This window comes from Suricata suricatta, chromosome 1, assembly GCF_006229205.1.
Source record: "Suricata suricatta isolate VVHF042 chromosome 1, meerkat_22Aug2017_6uvM2_HiC, whole genome shotgun sequence".
Classification (NCBI taxonomy): Eukaryota; Metazoa; Chordata; class Mammalia; order Carnivora; family Herpestidae; genus Suricata; species Suricata suricatta.
In genome coordinates this window covers 14,880,231-14,898,279 of record NC_043700.1, presented here as the reverse complement: position 1 = coordinate 14,898,279, position 18,049 = coordinate 14,880,231, and the positions used below count along the sequence as shown (strand labels likewise).

Below are 18,049 nucleotides of genomic sequence, written 5' to 3'. Positions count from 1 at the left end.
GAGTCTCCCAGGGTTTATGCTCCGCCACCTCTCAGGAACGGTGACAGTTGTAAATGTTTTTTCCAACCCACAGTTTTTCATATCAGAGTTTTTTTAGGATCTGAATCCCCCCTTTCTCTTAGCCATTTCTTTCTTTTTTTCTTTTTTTTTAATTTTTTATTTGTTTTTTGTTTTTTTACTTATTTTTGAGAGACAGACCGTATGAGTAGGGGTGGGTCAGAGAGAGAGGGAGACACGGAATTCAAAGACAGGCTCCTGGCCCTGAGCTGTCAGCACAGAGCCTGATGTAGGGCTTGAACCTACGAACCCTGAGATCATGACCTGAGCCGAAGTCGGATGCTTAACCAACTTAGCCACCCAGGTACCCAGTGTTTTGGTTTCTAAGTCATCCTTTTGCCACCTGGTAAACTCCGTGTCTTTTTTTTTAAGTGGGTGTCCTCCGTGCACCTTCTCTCATTCTGTGCTTGTGCTACTAATTGTGTTATTATTTGGCTGTTTCAGAGCATACCTGCCCACTGGGTTTTTAACTTCTTACTTACTCTTCCTCTGCTTGTTTCAGTATAGCATAATCAGTCAGACTGCTGTCTGGCCAGACTGCCTTGATCCAAATCCTGACTCTGCTGCTTTCTGGCCATGTAGTGTTGACAGTGGTTAATAATATGTCCATTAACCTCTCTGTGCTTCAGTTTCTTCATCTCTAACATCAAAGTAGTTACCAGTATTAGATGATGATGAAAAAGTGCTTAGAAAGTTGTTAGTATATATATAATCTGTATGAATCTATTCATGTAATCTATATGAATGTGGCTTCTTTTCCATTTACCTAGAACCTTCTGAATCCTTATTTTCAACTGCCCATCTCAGTTTTTTTTATTCACAAATTTGATAAAACTTGAAATCACAAGAAGCATACTAGAAACTAATAACTTTAAATTGGTCAACCGTTTAAATTTGCTAGGCCTTAGTTCTAATGTAAGGGGGTAAAATCTTTTCCTTTCAGGACTATTGGGGAACTCTGAGGGTACAGGAAGGGTATTAGCTCTAACTTGCATTACTTTGTCATGTGTCATCTGGAGAAACTTAAGGTCTCACTCAAGGTTATCAGGAATCACAAGACTTGACTTGAAATGCCAAATACACAAAGAGGAGGCTTGCTGGAAACATTTCAAGTTTAGTCTTCCAGAACTGTCACTCTCCTTGCCAGAAATATCTTTGGAATTCTCTACTCGCTTTGGAAAAAGGGTTTGGTCACAAGCTCATATTGGATTCTACGGAGTCACAAGTTAATTAAAAGTTCTGAATTCTTGGGGTGCCTGGGTGGCTCAGTCGGTTAAGCGTCCGGCTTCCGGCTTTGGCTCAGGTCATGATCTCATGGTTCATAGGTTCGAGCCCCGAGTTGGGCTCTGTGCTAACAGCTAGCTCAGATCCTGGAGCCTGCTTCGGATTTTGTGTCTCCCCCTCTCTCTCTCTCTGACCCTCCCCTGCTCACGCTGTCTCTCTCTGTCTCTCAAAAAAAAATTTTTTTTTAATGTTTTTACAAAGTTCTGAATTCTTGTTACCTACCTAAGGCAGCTAGTTTATTTAATTTGTGGTGCTAATGAGATTTGTTCCAATTTACTTTGTTAGAGGAAAACTGCTACATGGCAGATTAATCCAGCAGAAGGCATGCCAATCGCTGGCATGTGTATCTAATTTTAACTGTACAGACCATCCTCTCCTGCAGAGAACTGCTCCTAAAACCATATTGCTAAACAGGTTCCTTAAAAATCCCAGTGATGAGAAGAAAATCTTATTATCTTGCCCACAGTTTACCATCACATAAATCATAGATAATCACAGCAATATATCTTAAAGTTTGAAAAAATAACCAGATCTTAGTCCCTTTGGAAGGACCATACTTTGGAAGCAGAATAGAACAGTGGTTAATAATATGATCCTTAAACTATGCGTGCTTTACAATCCTGGCTGTGCAACTTCTTGGTTGTGTGACTCTGGGCAAGTTCTTGCTCTGCTTCATTTTTCTCATTGGTAAATAGGAATAATAAAACTTCTTAAGCTTAGATACATTTTAGCTGTTAGTTATACTTAGAATAATAGCACTAATACAAATGGGACTTAGGTTAATTTTGTGTATTTCCTGAAAAATGTAAACAAATTTTTTGAGGGATGGAAGATAGAATGATTTGGATGATTTGTTTTTGAAAGACTTTTTTTTTTTATGTTTGTTTATTTTGAGAGGGAGTAGGAGGGACAGAGAGGAGAAGAGAGAGAATCCCAAGCAGGCTCTGCATTGTCCCTGTGGGGTTGCATGCCTGGCTCATACTCAGAACTGTGAAATGATGGCCTGAGCCAAAATCAGGAGTCAGATACCACTGAAAGATTTTTTTTTTTTTACTTTTTTTAAAATATTTTATTTATTTTTAAGACACAGAGACAGCATGAGAGGGGGAGGGGCAAAGAGAGGGAGACACAGAATCTGAAGCAGGCGCCAGGCTCTGAGCTGTCAGCACAGAGCCCGAAGCAGGGGCTGAAACCCACGAACATGAGATTATGACTTGACCCGAAGTTGGAGGCTTAACCGACTGAGCCACCCAGGCGCCCCGAAAGATTTGTTTTTTAAACTGACTAGGAAAATTTATGCTTTGGGCTATGCCATGAAACCATTTGTTTTTCAAATTTTCAATTTGAAGAAACTTAAAAAAATTTTTTTGTTTTAATTGCAAATGTATTAACAATGTAACAAAGTGAGAAGAATAAAACTAACAATAACTCCTTTTTATTCTATCCCTTGACATTTTGGATTAAACAGTTAATTACCTTACAAAAGAGGGTAACTTTTCAGAATTTAATGACAGTATTTATAAGAGCTACGTACCACTCAGTGGCTTTTTAACTTGTTTTTCTTTCTGAACTCAGGTGGGCAGAATTGGATTGACAATGAGTAATCATACTACTTTTTTCTTTAATTTTTTCTTAATTAAGTAGGCTTTGGGGCACCTGGGTGGCTCAGTTAAGTGTCTGACTCTTGATTTCAGCTCAGATCATGATTTCATGGTTCTTGAGTTTGAGCCCCACCTCAGGCTCTGTGCTGACAGTGCAGAGTCTGCTTCAGATTCTCTGTCTCCCTCTCTCTCTGCCCCTCCCCTGCTTGCACTCTCTCTCAAAAATAAATAAACATTTAAAAACAAAATAGGCTCTAGCCCCAATTGTGGGGCTCAAATTCACGACCCTGAAATCAAGAGTCGCATGTTCCACCAACTGAGCCAAGCCAGGCGCCCCTCAATCATACTCCTTAGGTGTGTGATAACCCATGATCACCACCCTCTTCCAGGTTCTTGGTCCTCACTCCTACCCCGCCGCCGTCCACTTCCTCATCCTCATTTCCTCGCCTCTTCACAGCCTCATAGTTGTTTAATGTATGTCCTTCCAGTCCGTGCTATGTAACTTTGTGCCCAGGAGGAATTTAGTATTGTGTGTTTTAAGGTTTACAGAATTGTATTATTGTTCACTTAATTCTGCTCTTGTAGTAAACTTTATTTTTGTAGCTCTCAGCTCACCCTTTTTGACTGACATATAGTATATCACATACAACATTTCATTTATCTATTTTCCTCTTATTAGACATTGAGGTTTTCCCCTAACTCATTGCTATTATAAACAGTAGGGTTATGATGAACATCTTTGTACATGTGCCCAGAAATACCACTGGGAAGTGACAGAAGCAAGTTTGAGCTTGAGTGTGTCTGAGTGAATTCATTCTTTTTCATTGTGCAGACTCCCAGTCATCCCTTATTTGCTTAATTTATTGCAAGGACATTATTATAATAATAGTAATGGAAATATTAAAAATGCAGTGGGATTGTTAGTTTTTCTTGTAACAGGTCAACTTAATTTTGCCCCCCTCTCCAGTTTTTATTTAAGTGTGTAAATTGTATTATTAACCCAGTATGGCTAACAGTTTTGTGTTGTGCATTTTTCATGCTGATAGATCACCTGAATCAGAGATCCACAAACTTTTTCAGTAAAGGATAGACTTTGTGGGCTATATGGTCTCTGTCACAGCTACTCAGCTCTGCAGCTGTAGTGTGTAAAACTTTGTTTATAAAAACAAATGGCAGGCCAGATTTGGCTTGTGCAGAATAGCTGGCTGACTCCTGATTTAATAGTTACTTTAATAGTTATTTATTCCTCTGCTCAGTTTTTTTCAGTATTACTGAAATAACATGATGAATTCCATTCCTTCTTTTTAGTATTCTGTTCTTAGGATAAATTTCTGAAATGAAGGTACTGATACAGAAGGCTTATGGCTTTCTTACAGCTCTGAAAATTAATTGCCAAATTCATTTAGAAGAGATGTTTCAATTTTTATAAATTAAGAGAGTAAAAAAAAGAGTAGACTAATTTAATTTCACTGTGGATAAATATGACATCTAAAACCTTATTAAATACCTTTCAAGGACTTGTGGAGGAGGCTCCTGTTGTTTTGAATTTTCAAGTTTAAAGGACATTGATCTCTGCTATGAGAAATAATACTTTTTTCTTTTTTTAGGAAATAATATTTCTTGTGTTTAATATTTGGGTATAAGGTATAATCTAATTTTTCTTAAATTTTTAAGATCTTACACATTATCTCACTTTAAGTCAGTATAATTGTAATAATATGTTAGAATTTTAAAACTTGTACTTTGATTAATCTTGACTTAGCTTAAATTTCCCTGAATATTGTTTACCATTTGCAAACTTGCTTAACAGCAAAATTCAATTTTAGTATATTTGATTTTCTTATGTACTTTGAACACTTAACTAGGGATACTGACATATCTAATAAAGGAAGTCTTAGTAAGCACTTAGACATATTTAATAAATCTAATAAGTGTAACCTCACTAATTAGATTCCCGTAAATGTGTAAAAGTTGATTGTGAATAGTTAAATTTTTATAAATTTAATATGGCAGACTTTTAAATTCTTCAAAACCTTAAAGTCAAAAAAAGTTAACCAATGATGATGCGATGTATTGCCACATATACCTCTGATCGATTGTATTAACCTGTTGTGTTAGAATTAATAGTGTAAATTGGTTGACTTTTAAATCATATTTGTACTTATTTTTATAGGTTGCAATGTCACTTCAGCAATTAAAGGCTCCAGAGTATCGTGATTGCTTTAGAATACAGATTAGATAATCTTTTATAGTTTGATTTGACATAATAGAAATAATCATTATTTGAATATACTCAGCACAAAATTGAATTGTTGACTATATATTATTAGAAATTTATATGTGCTTTTCCTTTAATGTAGCTCAATTATTTGCTCTTTTGAATGTCATCATGGACTAATAGTTTTCCACAGAAGGACTTTTTCATCTTTAAGTGTATTTTGTGTGTTTTTTTTTTTCAGTGTTAAATTGTCCAACCTGGACAGAGGAGGCCCCTTTAAACTGGAGCCTTTATTGTATTACCGTTATAGCAGCCGTATTTGAATATTGTGCGCTCTGGTAACAGTAAGATAATCTAGGCCGTTGTTTTTCTTTACCTGCAGATATAGAATCTGCTACCTTCCAAGTCATTATGGTTTTTTGATTGTTGTTGTTGTTGTTTTAGTGTAGAATAGTATTAGAGGTCAAATTCTGAATTCAAGCTGGCATGGCTGATTTTAGGAGGTTTTAATACCATCCTTTCTTAGTTTAAACTAATTGTACTTCTAGGAGGCAGATTTTCCCTTAGGGTTCACTTAGGTATATGTTTGTGATAGGCTTGTCTTGATAACTGGTGAACTGAACTAATAGACTTATTTTTCATATCACTGGTACAATTTGTTATTACTCTTATAGCCCCATTATCAATTCACTGAGTTATTATTTTTTGGGTGTTTTGTGTCATGTTTCTCTATAACTGAACTTCTCAGTTCCAGATATGCAATTACTGTAAAAAAAAAAAAAAGGAAAGTATTAATAATTAGTCTTTAGTCTGATGGTAACATTGGCCTCTTTTTTCAGGTATATCTTTACCATCATGGATCGGTTTGGAGATATATCAGAAGGTGAAGTGGACCATTCTTTCTTTGACAGTGACTTTGAAGAAGCGAAGAAATGTGAAAGTAACTCAGTTTTTCACAAGCAAAATGATGACCCTAAAGAGAGAATAGATAAAGATACAGAAAATGTAAACTTGAAATTTGGAATACAAAGAAAGGAAAATGAAACAAAAAAGAAAATTCTTCCAGGAGAACACCCTATAGAAAATGATAATATGCAAACCAGAAATTCCTTATCATTGACCACTTCAGGATCAAAAACATTGTGGGATGGTACAACAGGGCATAAAATGCACTTGCCCACTCCAAGTAGAATTCCCAAAATTGTAAAAGAAGGTGAAGATGATTATTATACAGATGGAGAGGAAAGTAGCGATGATGGGAAAAAGCAGCATGTCAGGTCCAAGTCGGTTAAACCACCTAGTACCCTTAAAAAAAACAGAAGTAAAAAGTATTCCAAAAGTAATTCCTCTTCCTCTTCCTCCTCTTCTTCTTTATCCCCCTCATCTTCAAGTTCAGATATAGATTGTTCAGATACAGGGTCTGATAACTGTGTTTCTGATTCATCTCTATCATTAAAGAAACGTCTGTCTGGTGTAACCCACTTGTCACCAAAACAGAAATATAAATCAGGAGTAAAGTCAACAGGCACACGACCTTCAAGTACTAAACTAAAAGTCAGTGACTACACTGAGGAATCTGAAGATACTGTGACAGATGTCACTCCTCTCTCAACCCCAGACATCAGCCCTATTCAGTCTTTTGAACTGGGAGCATCAAATGACCAAAAAGTAAAAGTTAAAAGGCAAGAAAATGTGAGTCCAGACGTACATGGAAATGTTGAGGATTTAAAAAATAATTCAAAATGTTTGAAATCAACCAAAAAGGGGAAAGAAAAAACTGGGCGTGATCTCACTCCAAAATCTTCAGTGTTAGATTCCAATTTAGACCACAGATATGAACAAAAAGTCTTACATGACACAATGGACCTCAATCATCTTTTGAAAGGTAAGTTTCTTTTCTTTCTAAAAGCTGGATATATTGAACTTAGATATTAAACCTCATGGTATATTGAGCTTAAATATCAAACGCTATGAATTTGCATTGATTTTTCTACATATATTTTATTGTTGGGTAATTGATAGTATAGTAACTTTACCAATTATCCTATTTTACCATAAAAATATCTAGAATATCATTTATACTGTTGAAAAACTAATTAGCGCTAGAAACTACTTCACCCTAAATTTTATTTTAGTGTCTTGCAAAGTCATAACCTAGATAAGATAAATGGGAGAGGTGGAGCCAGAGGTTTTTCACATTTGAGAGGGATGTGGGCATAAAATACAGTGCACTTTCTTCTTTGGGAAAGGCAACAGCACCAAAGTTTAAGTAACCTAACCTGTTGTCTTCATGTCAGAGAAAGTAGTGAGAATGCTGGCAAGTGAAAGAACTCAGAATAGTAGGGAACTATTCAGATTGTAAGGAAAATGGTTAATAAGAGTATTACTGCAAAATAATTACCAAGTTGATGAAATAGCATAATTCAAGTTTCAGATCCTTTAAGATTGAAAATTTTTTGAAGTATAATTGACATAGAGTATTCTGTTAGTTTCAGGTATTTATCATAGTGATTTGATACTTTTATACGTTATGAAATGATCCCCAAGATAAGTCTAGCAACAATTTATTTCCTGTATCTAAGAGTCTTGTTTCATTTTGTTTGTTCATTTGTTTTTTAGATTCCACATACAAGTGAAAGACAAATACGGTATTTGTCTGACTTATTTCACTCAGCATCATACCCTCTAGGTCCATGTTGCCACAAATAGCACGACCTCTCTGTTTTGATGGCTGAGTAATATTCCATTGAATACATATACCACATCTTCTTGATCCATTCTTCTGTTGGTGGGCACTTAGGTTGCTTCCATATCTTGGCTGTGGCACACAGTGCAGCAGTGAGCATAGGGGTGCATATTCTCTTCAAGTTGTTTTCATCTTCTTTGGATAAATATCCAAAAGTGGATTGCTGGCTCATAGGGCATTTCTGTTTTTGTTTTTTAAGGAAGCTCTGTCATGTTTTCTGTAGTGGCTGTACCAATTTATATTTCCAACAGTATAAGAGACTTCTCTTTTCTCTAGATTCTCACCAACAGTTGTTGTTTCTTGGTGTTGTTGATTTTAGCCATTCTGACAGGTGATATCTCATTGTGGTTTTGATTTGCATCTCCCTAATGGTTAGTTATGTTGAACATCTTTTTATGTACCTGTTGGCCATCTATATGTCATCTTTGGAAAAATATCTATTCAGGTCTTGTGCTATTTTTTTTTAGTTTTTTAATTAAAGTATAATTAACATACAGGGCTATAAGTTTTAGGTGTGCAGTGTAATGATTCAACAAGTCTGTACACGATTCAGCGCCCATCATGGTAAGTGTACTCATAATCCCCTTTATTTCACCCATCCCCTGCCCCTCTCCCCTCGGGCAACCACTGTTCTGTCTGTATTTAAGAGTCTATTTGTCTTTTTCCTTTGTTTTGTTTCTAAAATTGCACTTTTCATTTTGTTGATGGTTTTCTTCACTGTGCAAAAGCTTCTTAGTTTGATGTAATCGACCCAGGCACCCCTATTAGTAAAATCTTTATTGCTGTATTTCCATATCAATTTACTTTTACTTTTTGGATATGTCAATTTGTTATTTAGTGTGAAAGAAACTATACTAGGTAAAGTAAAAGCAAGTTGAAACGTTATCTTACACTAGTTAAGGTAACTGTGAAATATTAGGTTGCCAGGTTAGATTTTAGGTCAGTTGAAGGCAACATTTTTATTTATCTATTTTTTAATTTTTTTAAATGTTTATTTTTTTAGAGAAAGAGACAAAGTGCACGTAGGAGACGGGCAGAGAGAAAGAGAGACACAGAATCCGAAGCAGGCTCTTAAGCTCTGAGCTGTCAATACAGAGCCCAAACCGGGGCTCGAACTCACAAGCTGTAAGATCATGATTGGAGCCGAAGTTGCATGCTTAACTGACCGAACCACCCAGGTGCCCACATTTTTAAGTTGTAAATAGTATTTTCCTTCTGAGTCCTTGAAATGTCAGTTGAAAGAATAAATCTTTAGCTACATAATTCACATATGGTGGTAATGTAAGAGCAAAAACAAATCCCTCATGTAGTCAAATTATTTTTAGTCAGATGGATAAAGTATGTTGGACATTTGAATGTCCCCTTTTTTGTAGGTTTTCTCTTTGTTCTGATTGTACTTGTTGATTAGTATGTCTGAAAAATCAGACTCTTGTCTTTGCCCATCATCATCTAGGTTTTAGGCCTCCACTCACTGTTTTGATAAATGCTCATTCAATCCCTTAAAACTTTCAGGATTGAAGAGTTTTTTTTTTATTCTTGCCCCTTTATGACTTCCCCTAACAGAGTGATATTTTAAAAAATAAAATCCGTCTTACCAGTTTCCTTTTTAACTCTTCAGTGGGCTTACTCTGATAGAAAAGTAAAACCTTGGACACCTTGGTGGCTTAGTCAGTTGAGTGCCTGACTGATTTTGGTTCGAGTATGATCCTAGGGTACTGGGATCCAACCCCTCGTCTGGCTCCTCACTGAGTCTGGAGTCTACTTAAGATTATTTCTCTCCCTCTGCCCCTTTCTCCCTCACTCTCATTTGCATTCTCTTGCTCTTTTTCTCACTCTAAAATAAAGTAAAATTCAAATTCCTTATAGTAGCCTAATATATTGAATAGTAGTGATTTTTATCCTAGGCAGTGTATTAGTGTCATACTGATGCCGAGGCTCTCCACAGCAGTTCTGATGCAGTTAGTCTCCTATCCTTTAAAAAGTTGATGAAAACCATAGTCTACATCATGCGGATATTGCCTGCAACTCCTTTTTTTTTTTTTTTTTAATCTCTTATTACCTTGCTTTAGTCACAAAGCTTCCCTACCTTTCTCAGGATACTTTGTATTTATGGCACATTTCCAATTGCTGTTGCCTTTTTTCTTTATATAGGCTGCTTCTGTTTCACAAGTCTTGGTTTATATATTACCCCCTCAGAGATACTTTCTCTGAATGTTCTATCTTGAGTAGTGTCACATCCCTACCCCTGGCTCTCTGTCACAAAACCCTGTTTCCTTCCATCAGAATACTTATCAGACCCTGGAGTTAGTGTAGTGTGCTTGCTTACTTGCTTACTTCTGCTGAGTACAAGCAACATGAGGGCAGGATCTTACTCATTGCTAGAATCTCCAGATCCAGCAGGCATTGGCACAGTATGGACACTATTGTCGATGAAGGAACCAGGAAGCTTCTGTTGTTGCACAGCTGCAGTATTAGGATCTGTGTTTCATGTTTCACTGAAATTTGATTTCCTTTTAACAATTACCTATTCTTAGATTTGCCAGCTGAAATACACAGAATACATGTGTGCCTTGTAATTGTTAATATAACTGATTAATTTTATTTTGGGGGGAAAATCTATTCTTTATCAAGCCATGCACTGTAACAACTTTCAATAACAAAAAAATTTATGGCCACTTTCTTGTCGTAAGATCAGTTGTATGATTCATTAAGTTAAGGACCGCATCTGTGACTCTTCCAGGTTTCTAGCACCAACCCTGGTGCTCTAGCACAACATTTGATAAAACTTTTGGGCCTTAGGACCAAAAGTATTTACACTCTGTTGTTTTGTTTTTAAAAAAACATTTACATTCTTAAAAATTATTGAGTACCCCAAAGACCCTTTTGTTTATGTGGGTTATATCTATAAACGTTTACCATATGAGGGGAAGAGCACTGGGTGTTGTATGGAAAACAATTTGACAATAAAATATTATGAAAAAAAATAAAATAAAAACTATATTAGTAATTTGAACAATATTAATTCATCTAAGAATCATGGTAGTAAACCAATAATGGTAATAAGTGACATATTTCAAAAAAAAGGTAATTTTTACCAATCTCTAATGCCTGGCAATTGAAGATACCCAGATTCTCATATTGACTTCTGCATACAACTGTTGTGATAAGTTGTTTTGGCAGAAGAAGTATGTGAAAAAAATCTGGTCTTACACAGATACATTTGGAAAATGGAGTAGTGTTTTAGTAGCCTTTTCAGTTAATTTTAGATATTCTTTGATACCATATCAGATTTCCACAGGTCTTAGTTTCTTAAGTGTGAGTTGCAATATGAAATTTGAGACTAATTAATTCATGGTCTTTACATTATAATTTATTTATCAATAGTACATCTTGAATGTGTCTTTTAACCTTGCATGGTTTTTTAACAGGATGTATAGGTTATTTGGAAGATATTCACAAACTGAACTTACAAATTGACATTTCAGAATATGTTTTATAGAAGGGCAGCTGGGTGGCTCAGTCGGTTGGGTGTCTGACTTTGGCTCAGGTCATGATCTCATGGTTCGTGGGTTTGAGCCCCGCATTGGGCTCTGTGCTGATAGCTAGCTCAGAGCCTGGAGCCTGTCTTCTGATTCTGTGTCTCCCTCTCTCTCTGACCCTCCCCTGCTCACACTGTCTCTCTCAAAAATAAATAAAAAACATTAAAAAAGAAAAGAATATGTTATATAGAAATTATAGTTGTTAGTATCCCCACCAATCTCATCAGAAGGCTTTTGAGAAGCTTTCAAACTCATTTACCAAAATTGTAATTTTTACTAAAACACATAGTTTAAAAAAAATTTTTTTAGTGTTTTATTTATTTATTTATTTTTAAAACTTTTTTTCTTACTGTTTTATTTATTTTTGATACAGAAAGAGACAGAGCATGAGAGGGGGAGGGGCAGAGAGAGAAGGAGACACAGAACCAGAAGCAGGCTCCTGGCTCTGAGCTAGCTGCCAGCAGCGGGGCTCGAACCCACGAACGTGAGATCTGACCTGAGCCGAAGTCAGAGGCTTAACAACTGAGCCACCCAGGCGCCCCTGTTTTATTTATTTTTGAGGGAGAGGGAGACACAGGTTCTGGAGACAGGCTCTAGGCTCTGAGCTAGCTGTCAGCACAGAGCCTGATGTGGTGCTCAAAACACACAAACCTGAGCCAAAGCCGGACACTCAAATCAAACTGAGCCATCCAGGTGCCCCTCAGATTTTATTATCACCAAAAAATATTCTCAATTGTTTTCCTTGAAAGTTGACGGAATTTTTAGTTAGTTTTAAGATTTTATTTTTTAAGTAATCTCTACACCCAAGATGGTGCTCAGACTCACAACCCTGAGATCAAGAGTTACGTGATCTACTGACTACTCAACCAGGCAGGCACCCCAACAGAATTGGTTTTTGTTTTGAATTTTTTTTTGATGTTTGTTTATTTTTGAGAGAGACCATGCACGAGCTGGGTGGAGAGAGAGGGAGACACAAAATCCGAAGTAGGCTCCAGGCTTGAAGCTGTCAGCATAGAGCCTGATGTGGGTCTCGAACCCACGAACTGCAAGATCGTGACCTGAACCAAAGTCAGACACTCAACCAATTGAGCTATCCAGGCGCCCCCAGAATTGTTTTTAATTTTTTTTTATAGTTATTTTTGAGACAGAGACAGAGCATGAGTAGGGGAGGGGCAGAGAAAGAGGGAGACACAGAATCTGAAACAGGCTCAGGCTCTATGCTGTCAGCACAGAACCCTGTGTGGGGCTGGAACCCATGAACTGTGAGATACGACCTGAGCAGAAGTCAGTCGCTTAACTGACTGAGCCATCCAAGGGCCCCCATAATTGTTTTTAAAAGTAACATTGTAATGCAGGGGCACCTAGGTGGCTCAGTTGGTTAAGCTTAAGCATCTGACTTCAGCTCAGGTCGTGATCTCCTGGTTCCTGGGTTCGAGCCCCACGTCGGGCTCTGTGCTGACGGCTTTGGATTCTATGTCTCCCTCTTTCTCTGCCCCTCCCCTGCTTGTGCTCTGTCTCTCTCTCTCTCAAAAATTAATAAAGATTTAAAAAAAAATTGAAAACATTTGTAATGCAGAATTGGAAGGTGGTTAAAATTAAATCATAAAAAGTTATGTGATGAGATAATGCAGACTGCTCACTAATGCTTTGTATTAATAACATGCATCTTAATATATAAATACATAAAATATATTTGCTTTTTTTGTATGTCTAATTTCTAATGCTGCATTGTTTTTAATTTCTAATGTGATGTGTTTAAAAGGAGCAGAGTAGGGGCACTTGGATGGCTCAGCTGTGTGGTGCTGGCTTCTTTCTAAAGCTAGTAGGAGATGTCTAGAGCAATTTTTAGTATTCATACTCAGACATGATGATGTCCAGAGAAAGGGAAACTTTCTTGCTCTGGTTCTCTCAGAATGAAGGAAACTTTAAAGAAGCACTCTCAACTGACCCACTTATGTCTCACTGCCCAGAATTGGGTAACGCTCCTATTCCTAAGACGTTCATTGGCAAGAGGAATGGGATTTTTGTGGGCCACTCACTCACCCTGGCGTTAGGGGTCAGAGTCAGGAGAACGGAAGTCAGCTTCCCCGTAAGGACAGGGCTTCGTGGGAAAGGGAAAGGTAGGTGTCTTTCAAAAGAAGTGGGGGTAGGAAGACTTGTTAAGAAGTAAGAAGAAGGAGGGGTACTTTGGTGATTAAGTGTCCAACCAACTGTTGATTTCTGCTCTGGTCAGGATTTCGTGGTTGGGTTCCTGAGATCTGGCCCTGTGTCAGGCCCTGTGTTGACAGCACAGAGCTGGCGTGGGATTCTCTCTGCACCTCTTCCCTACTCACTTACGCTTGTGCATGCCTGCTCTCTCTCTCTCTGTCTCTCAAAAACTTTTTTTTTAAAGAAAAGTAGAAATGTATGCTAATTGGGCATCCACCTTTATCCACTAGGCCAAGGTTTCTCAAACTTCAATATGCATACAAGTCTTTGGGGAACCTCTTAAAATGCAGATTCTAGTTCATTAAATCGAGAGTGGAACCTTTCTATTCAGCTCGGTGGTGATATATCAATGCTGATCCAAGGACCATAGTATTGAGATTCAAGACACAAAAAAACTATTTGGTTTGGTTCATTGAAGAAAAATACAGGTTATCTATCACTCTTCTTGTCTAATTCATTTTTGAAATTTAGCTGAATATGGAAAGCCTAAACATTTTTACCACCCCAAATCCCTAAACAGTTTCTCCAAATATAATTGAAGCACTGAAATACTGTTTAAACACAGGAACTGAGCTAAATGTAGAAGGAAAATTTATTCATACTGCTGCATAGTAGGGAATCCTGATCTGAGTGACCTGATTATAAGGAGGGCTCAGAGCTTTTAGAGGTACAGGAACAAAGGTGCCATTTTGCCACTTGGTACATATGTTACTGGAGCCCTTAATCCGCAAAGGTTCCTTTATAACAATAAAAGATTTTATTTATTTAAAAATTTTTTTTTTACACTTATTGACTTGGGAGTGAGAGCACATGAGCAGGAGAGGGACAGAGAGAGAAGGAGACAGAGAATCCCAAGCAGGCTCCACGCTGTCAGCATAGAGCCTGATGCCAGCCTTGATCTTACGAATTGTGAGATCATGACCTGAGCCCAAATCAAGAGCTGGACACTTAAATGACTAAGTCACCCAGGCACCCCTTTAACAGTAAAAGATTTTACACACTGATTATGGCTAACAATCTATGGCATAAAGTATTTCTTCGTCTTTTAAAATTATTATTCATGCTTGATAGACCCACTGCTTTTCAGATCCAAGAATATTTTCGTAAGGTTTCTTGGTTTTCCCCCGTGAAACTAAAACATTGGACCTGGTAAGATAGAGATGTGTGCAGAGCTTATGCCTTTTCTGCACTCATTTTTCAATACAGTTCATCACTTTTAAGTTATACTGTATGGGTTCTTGTAGGACTCTTTGGCTCGGCTAATTTCTTCATAACTTTTTCCACTTCAAGTGAAGAAGACAATAGTGGTAATGCTTACCACAGCTTAGAAATTGTGAGCAGGCGATGGGATGCTATCAGAGAACCGCTGAGGTGGGAACACAGCACACTCTGCACCCTCTCAATTTAAACATTACGTTAAAATGGTTTATTGTTTTCAGTAAAAAACTTAGCTGTTAGAGCAGCTATTAGGCCGGAGTTCGGATAGTGAGGGATGCTTGCACAGCTAACATCGTTAATGTTACTTATTTGTTTAAAATAAACTTGTTAACAAGTTTGTAAATTTGAAGTATAAAATATTAAGTCTGTGAAACAAAGGTTAATTGAAGAATGTAAAATCAAATATCCCAGTTATAGGCCAGAGAATAATGATATAATATTGAACTTGCAAAGTGAGGTTAAGAAAATTCTAGAAGTGGAATCAGAAGATTTTTGGCTTCTGTGTCTTATCCACATGAGCATAGATAAACAGTTAACTGTTCTGTGCCCTAGTTTCTTCATTTATAGGATGAGGTCGTTGACATAGGTTGCTAAGATGTGTTCTAAGTTCAGAGTTCTGGGGTTCTTTGAGAACTGTGAATAGGGAAGATTAGTGTGGACTAGCGTTATTAGATATTTGGCTTTATTTACTTACTTGCTTATTTATTTATTTTAGATATCTTACTGTAAGGTAGACCTTGAAAGTAGGATTTCTAAATATTTCAGTAACTTTTAGCTCAGTTAGGAGTTAGGTGGCTGATTGGGGGAGGACTTTCCACCCCACCCCAAGCCTGCCTTCACTATTTAAATGTTGAAAAGGTGTGGTTGGAATTAGTTCTTTGGCGTTGGGCTGTAAAGCACTGAATAGGCAGGCAGAGAGGACATTTTTAAAGTGGAGTAAACAAATGTTTATGCGTTCAGTTATGGAGGGCATGAATCTCTCATGTTTGGAGAACAGTGAATAAGTTGATGTGACCACGTTTGAAGGTATGTTTCATACTTTGTACAGGTGAAATTAGGTCAGTTTAGGAAGATTCTGGAGGGCAAAGTAGACACATTTTAGAAATGCACCACCTCAAATTATACTACCTAGCTTCTATGTGAAATAATTAGATACATCATTAAAGGATGTATCCTGAGAAGAAAAACTAATAATGTGAGAGAAAGATGGGATGAAAGCAGCCCCGGTGAGTCAGGAACATGGTTGCATGAGCGGCAGGTGGGGAAGAAGCTGTGCCTTCCTTCGGGGCCACGCTGTGGCCTTGTTACACGGAGATCAACTCCTGCCCCACTCCAGCCTCCTGGACGCCGCCTCAGCCCTCGACTGGCAGGCTGCAGCAAGCAGGGCTCAGATAGGAAATCCCAGGCATCCTCGGCTCACTACCAAGTATTACTGAACTTTGGAGAAAAGCTAAAATGAGCAAAAGGCACCAGACTCCTAAATGAAGGGCATAATACTTGAAACAGAGCTCAGTGATGCTTTAGAGAGGAGCTGCATGGACAACACTATTTCCCTAATAAAACTAAGGCACGATTTGCCTTTTACACTCACTCCCTGTCTCATGTGCACAGTGGCTTTTGCAAGGGCTGCGTTACAGTGTCAGCGTGCTACGGTGAGTGCGGAGGTAGCCGTGTGGGTCCAGTGGTCTTCCAGTAAGGCAGGTGTTAAAATATTCATGAGAATTGAATCTGCCACTCTCTTCACGAATGTTTATTTGTTTTTTTAATAAAAGAATGGTATTAATCTATCACTGGTTTATTATTTTCAGATAAATTGATATCTTTAAATTTAAAATTTTTAATTTCTTCTTTTTAAGTGTATTCTGAGAGAGAAGGCATGAAGGGAGGGGGCATAGAGAATCTCAAGCAGGCTCAACACTCGGCGCAGAGCCCCATGCCGGGTTCTGTCTCACGCCTGTTATATCATGACCTGAGCCAAAATCAAGAGTCAGGACCCTCAACTGAATGATCCACCCAGACATGCCTACTTTTTATTTTTTAATGTTTGCTTATTTATTGAGAGAGAGAGCAATTGTGAGCCAGGGAGGGGCAGAGAGAGAGGGAACGAATCCCAAGCAGACTCTGCACTGTCAGTGCCAAGCCCAATGAGGGGCTTGACCCATGACCGCTGGGATCATGACCTGAACTGAAATCAAACGTCAGACACTTAACCGACTGAGCCACCCAGGTGGCCCCCTACTTTTAATTTCTAACATAGTTAATATTGATAGATGTAGTTCACATAAATGTTCTTTGGGGTTCTCAATAATCTTTAGGTGTGTAAAGGGGTCCTGAGACCAAAAAACGTAACTTCTATTTTAAAAGGATGTAATTAGAATATATGGTTTGTGGTATATTAGAGGAAAAAAAACTAACGTAGTCAATCTTTCTAAAGGGGAAACAATGGGGAAAATAACAAAAAAGCATTTAAAAAAAGGAAGTTGGGTGTGTGGCTTGGTCGGTTAAGCATTGGACTCTTCGATTTTGGCTCAGGTCATGATCTTGTGGTTTATGATATCAGACCCTGCATTGAGCTCTGTGCCGAGAGCGTGGAGCCTGCTTTGGGTTCTCTCTCCCTCTCTCTGCTCTCTCCCTGCTCACTTGCTCGCTCTCTCAAAATAAATAAACTTTAAAAAATCGAAAAACGAAGATTGTAGGAAGAGATCAAACAGTATAAGTAGATGGTTTTAACTAACCAGAAGATACTTTCAGAATATCTTCAAGAATTTAAATCAAATACAACCTAGGGGCACTTGGGTAGCTCAGTTGGTTGAGCTTTCGGCTTCGGCTCAGGTCATGATCTCACAGATTCGTGGATTCGAGCCCCAAGTCAGGCTCTGTGCTGACAACTAGCTCAGAGCCTGGAGCCTGCTTCAGATTCTGTGTCTCCCTCTCTCTCTGACCCTACCCTGCTCGTGCTGTCTCTCTCTGTCTCTCAAAAATAAATTAAAAACATTAAAAAAAAAAGAATTAAAAAAAAAAGAATTTAAATCAAATACAACCTAAAACTATAGTTTAAATAGTAGGAAGAATGAAAAGGCATGAAAAAGATATGCTAAGCAGGGGTATTAGCAAGGAGAAAATAGAAGTATCCTAATAGTATACAAAATAGAACTTGATAAAAAAGCAAAACAGAACG

The 18,049-nt window shown here is 37.7% G+C and overlaps 1 protein-coding gene across 2 annotated transcripts in view; it reads left to right on the top strand.

Annotated features, from left to right (window-relative positions):
• The first annotated feature begins 5,965 nt into the window (after positions 1 to 5,965).
• Positions 5,966 to 18,049, top strand: part of CFAP97 (cilia and flagella associated protein 97) — a 33,147-nt gene continuing 21,063 nt past the window's right edge. The window contains exon 1 of one of the 2 annotated variants that reach the window (XM_029934590.1): positions 5,966 to 7,045. In XM_029934590.1, coding sequence (XP_029790450.1) covers positions 5,974 to 7,045 — 1,072 coding nt within the window. In that variant the 5' untranslated portion in view covers positions 5,966 to 5,973. The remainder of the gene's footprint in view (positions 7,046 to 18,049) is intronic. The other variant, XM_029934581.1, reaches the window with a different exon arrangement.